The following is a 4,552-nucleotide window of genomic DNA, read 5'->3' as shown; positions in this document are numbered from 1 at the left end:
CACTATACAAATTAAGTCCATTTACCATGTATATATATATACACCGTCATTTACGCTAAATACTTTTATTTGTTTTCTATTTAACCCTCTTATTGTCTTCTTTACCCCCCTTACTTTGGTGTTCGCGGACCAGTCCTGTTTTAACTGCTATTACATTAACACAAAAACCATTAATCATCATCATCAATCATTAATGTGTGTGTGTGTGTGTGTGTGTGTGTGTGTGTGTGTGTGTGTGTGTGTGTGTGTGTGTGTGTGTGTGTGTGTGTGTGTGTGTGTGTGTGTGTTTTATCTGATCCGGATGGTTACTAATTCCTTTTCTTTATGGCGGTCATTTTTGATGGTCAAATCATCCAAAGTTCAATGAAAGTGGTGATCAGCAATTTGATATGTTCAAATGTCTACTGTGAAGGATATCATAAAGCCTTAATGCAATCGAATGTAAAACAATTGATGAAATTAGTAAATCGGTCAGATTTGACCCAAACACAACAGGAGGGTTAATCACATAGCAATGCATTCAGTATACACTGCAATGTAACTTTTATTCTTGTATTTTATAACTTTATTATACATTTTTTTCCTGATTTCTATTATCTTGGCTTTTGTATGGATGTTTTTCAATGTGTTTCAGTATCTAATGTTTTGGTTAATGTGCTTTGTAAGGCACCTTGCAGCAGGGAGCCATAGGGATCCGGTCTCCATTCGCCAGCGTCAACGTTTTGTTGTCGTCCAGAACGGAGTTCAGGTTCTCGATCCAGATGGCGTCCACCGGACCGTCCAGCACGATCCAGACATATTCACCCTGACACACACACATCATCATTTTTATATCAATACCCAGTGTTCAATTTCTTGAAGTAAAAACTATGCACTGACGAGTAACGCACCTACCTGATTAACTTAAAATCAGGATCAAAAAGATTGTGTTATACTGTATATAATAGAGCTATTTGGGAGACCAATGTGTTCATATAGGTTTTCTTATTAAACTATTCCTCTTACTGTGATTTAAACAAAAAAAGTCTGAAAACGCTATTACACTTTAACTTGATGACAAAGAAAGATAGAAACATCCCCGTGCTCAGAGTGAATAGTGAAGTTCTGTTAACCGTTCCCTCATGAATCCGTGCTGTGATATCCCGCCCACCTTCTTGGCCTTCAGGGTCTTCCTCCACAGGGTGGAGAAGATGCCGTCGGTCCAGTCGTTGGTGGTGACGTCCAGCATGCCGAACATCTGCGCGGCCGTGATGGCTTTAGGGTTCATCCTGACCTCTCGGTGGGGGGAGCCGCACTCGCTCATGGCCCTCATCAGAGTGTGGATGCAGGACGTCTTCCCCGCCCCGCTGGGACCCAACGCCATCATCCCTGCAGGGATACGACAGTTACAGGTCAAAACAGACGCATGGTGCGCATCTCAGTAGGTTTTTTCTCACTGTTATTACATTTTATTTAGGTCGGCAAAATAACAGAGGATTTATTATTTCTTCAACTGAATTTGTATAACTGGCTTCATTGACAGCGCTCACACCATCGGGTAGGGAAGGAAACTGTATAACTCTATTTAACTGGTGCTTCATTTTATAATTTACAAAGTCATTCCAAAATCTTAATCTGGCCCCATTTGTTTAATAAAATAGAGTCAAAGTTATTTGAGTAAATTAAGAATTTTGCATTACATGCGTTACATTTGAATTTATCTAGCAGAGAACTAAATAATACAAAGTTATACACTTTAATATTTTAAGAGTTTTTGGTGGTATTTCTTTTTTTAATATTACATCATAAATGAATGTGAATGCTTTTTGAACAGCTGTTGGTGATGCACACCTTTTTTCACAGATCTGATTTACAGTATTTAACAAACAATACAATACAATTACAGTACATGCTGAATCATTCTAAATGTATGTACTTAAGAAGATGGATCCTCAAAGTCACCGGCCAATAAATCATTCTCACATGTACTTCCAACATTGACTCAAAAATAAAGAAGTCTCTTCCCAGCTGTAGTAGTACACGTCCGCAAATACAGAGTAATGTATAGACATATGGTTCAATCTGTATGTCTAAAACAATGATGCAGGGCAGGCTAGATTGCCCCATGAAAAGCGTGGCCAAAGCAGTCGCTAAATACCAGAGGTGGGGACTCGAGTCACATGACTTGACTCGAGTCGCATATTTTTTGACTTGAGACTTGCTTGACTAACATTGATAAAAGACTTGACTTGGACTTGGTATTCATGACTTGAGACTTGACTTAAGCTTGAGATAGATGACTTGAAAGGACTTGACTGTTTAAAATTAAATGTTTGCGTTTGTTTTTGTATTGAGATATTACATTTAGTTTTTTCGAAACGTGATTGGGTGATTATAGCGCCATGCGAGCAAACCTGGCAACCCACTAGACGGCAGGAGTGTCAGTTAACATGGCAGCGGCTAGCTTTACTCCAAAAATAGTCACGTTTGGATTCAAGGATTATGTTGTCGATGACGCTAATAAGAAGAGAACAGCGGTATGCAGGGTCTGCAGCATAAAGATCAGTGACACGACCACCACAACATCCAACTTCATTCGTCACTACAAAAAACCACAGAGAAAGGTGCGTGAATGTGTTGTGTTAGCTAGAAAGCTAACGTTAAGTTTAAGCTACGTTAGACTTGGTTTCAAATCGATTAAGCAAAGAGAAGACAAAACGGTAAATGAACACTAGAACCGCCAAGGGATTCATTTTGACTAACCCTGATACTGACGGGCTGTCAGGAGAGAGAGAGAGGAAAAGAGATGCCTCGTTTATTTCCCCTGTGTTATTATCAGAAGTTACTGTAAACTTTTGAATAATGTAGTTCATCTACTTTTAGTAGTTTGTTTAAATGTTTTAATTATGTTGTTTTTGTTTGTAGAAGTGCATCATTCTTTGATTTATTGTAAAATGAATCTGTTTGATCTGTTATGATGATAAACTGAAGCCATTTCTAAATTAACCCAATTAAGTGAGTTTTAAATCTACTTAGTTTATAAGGAAATGATGAAGAGGAACAAATGAAATGATTGAAATGATATCTCTGTAGGAGCTGACGCTGTTGGCGGTTCTAGTGTTAACAGACATTTTAATTAAATATGTGTAATGGAAAATGCCATATATGATTTTCTTACCTGGAGTTCTGCCTTTTTGAACAGACTTCTTGAGTCCTAGCTATTGTCTACAGTTCTAGGGTTAATATGAATCTAATATGATCGTCATCGGTCTAAATTAGATTTCAAATGATGAACTGTGTATGTAATGAAGATCATAGTGTGGGTTGAATCCATTTTCATAACCACTGTCTTTTAACTGATTTAAATGCGGAAACTGGGCTCATTCATCAGAGTGTCGTATGACTTGACTTGCTTGACTCTCACCACAGTGACTTGGGACTTGCTTGTAGGTCAAGACTTGAGACTTGCACATGTAGGACTTACTCCCACCTCTGGCCAAATGTCTCGAGCACTTCCTCTCTCTAGGGTTATTTTAATTCACAGGCTGCAGTTTGGTTTGCTGCTGACTAACATAAACTTATATGGTGATGTTACTAAAGACTGAAGGCAATACGAGGAACTCAAAGGGAAGAGTTTCACGGCCAAACCTCAGTGTTTTAACACTTTTAAACGCCTTGTACCTTCTCTCTTTCAAATTTGATGATGTTTGAAACTGGTTCCTCTCAAAGTAATACTATAGCTTCATTAAAATAAACTTTATTAAAAAAAATGCAAAAAGGGGGTCTGGCATTATGAAAACTTAAATTGAAAAAGAAACGTTATTATTATATTATTCATATATATTCCATTGATATTTTAATGGAGTGTATAAAACAACATCAAGCAGAACTTGGTTGGATAAAATTCAGATCTGAATTTGGCTTTTTTTTTTTAACTATTGGATGGATGGCATTTCATAACTTGGACCTGGCATTCATGGTTCTTTGGAGTGGGCCAAAAATAATCTGACTTTAAGAATACAACTAATATCCTCTCACCTGAACAGACCACACCAGCATCCTCAGAGTGTCCACAGGTCCAAGTACCAAATAATCCAAATAATCCATAATCCAAATCCTGGATGGGTACACTCAGTCACAGAACTTTCACTTCCTGAACAGCTGACATCATCAAGCCAGATTGGTCCGCTCCCCTCACCATAGTGGGCTGAGTGAGGGGCGCTCAGTGCTGAACCACAGCCCAACTGTCTGCAGACGACCTGAGCATCGTTTAGATCCCAGTGATCATCACACACTGTTCCCCAGGTGCTGCTGTGGAAGATCTCAACTCTTCCAGAGCAGCGAGTGGACCCAGAGCCAGCCAATCTGATCTGACCGTCTATAGGACACAAAAAACTGGGTCAATATTAAAGTAGTTTCCTGTACACTGAAGACCAAAAGGATGTATGCATCAGACCATAAAGTTGACTGACCTACAGCAACTGAAGAGGTCAAGAGAAAAGAGACTATAAAGAGAAGAGAAGAAACAGATTACTTTCAGCAGGATAGAAAGTGCAGAAACCAAAGTTATACT

At 38.7% G+C, this 4,552-nt stretch overlaps 1 protein-coding gene across 1 annotated transcript; it reads right to left on the bottom strand.

Moving 5' to 3' along the window:
- Positions 1-670: 670 nt before the first annotated feature.
- On the bottom strand, positions 671-4,460 carry LOC104956080 (dynein heavy chain 5, axonemal-like; the record flags this gene model as incomplete). The annotated part of the gene is made up of 4 exons (XM_010783522.1): positions 671-805; positions 1,151-1,368; positions 4,178-4,357; positions 4,452-4,460. Coding segments are annotated over 4 exons (542 nt in total), but the record flags the coding sequence as incomplete, so codon positions are not given.
- Positions 4,461-4,552: the final 92 nt, after the last annotated feature.

This window comes from Notothenia coriiceps, unplaced genomic scaffold (assembly GCF_000735185.1).
Source record: "Notothenia coriiceps isolate Sejong01 unplaced genomic scaffold, NC01 NC01_scaffold00025329, whole genome shotgun sequence".
Classification (NCBI taxonomy): domain Eukaryota; kingdom Metazoa; phylum Chordata; class Actinopteri; order Perciformes; family Nototheniidae; genus Notothenia; species Notothenia coriiceps.
The sequence above is the reverse complement of the archived record's forward strand: the minus strand, read 5'-3'. Positions and strand labels throughout refer to the sequence as shown.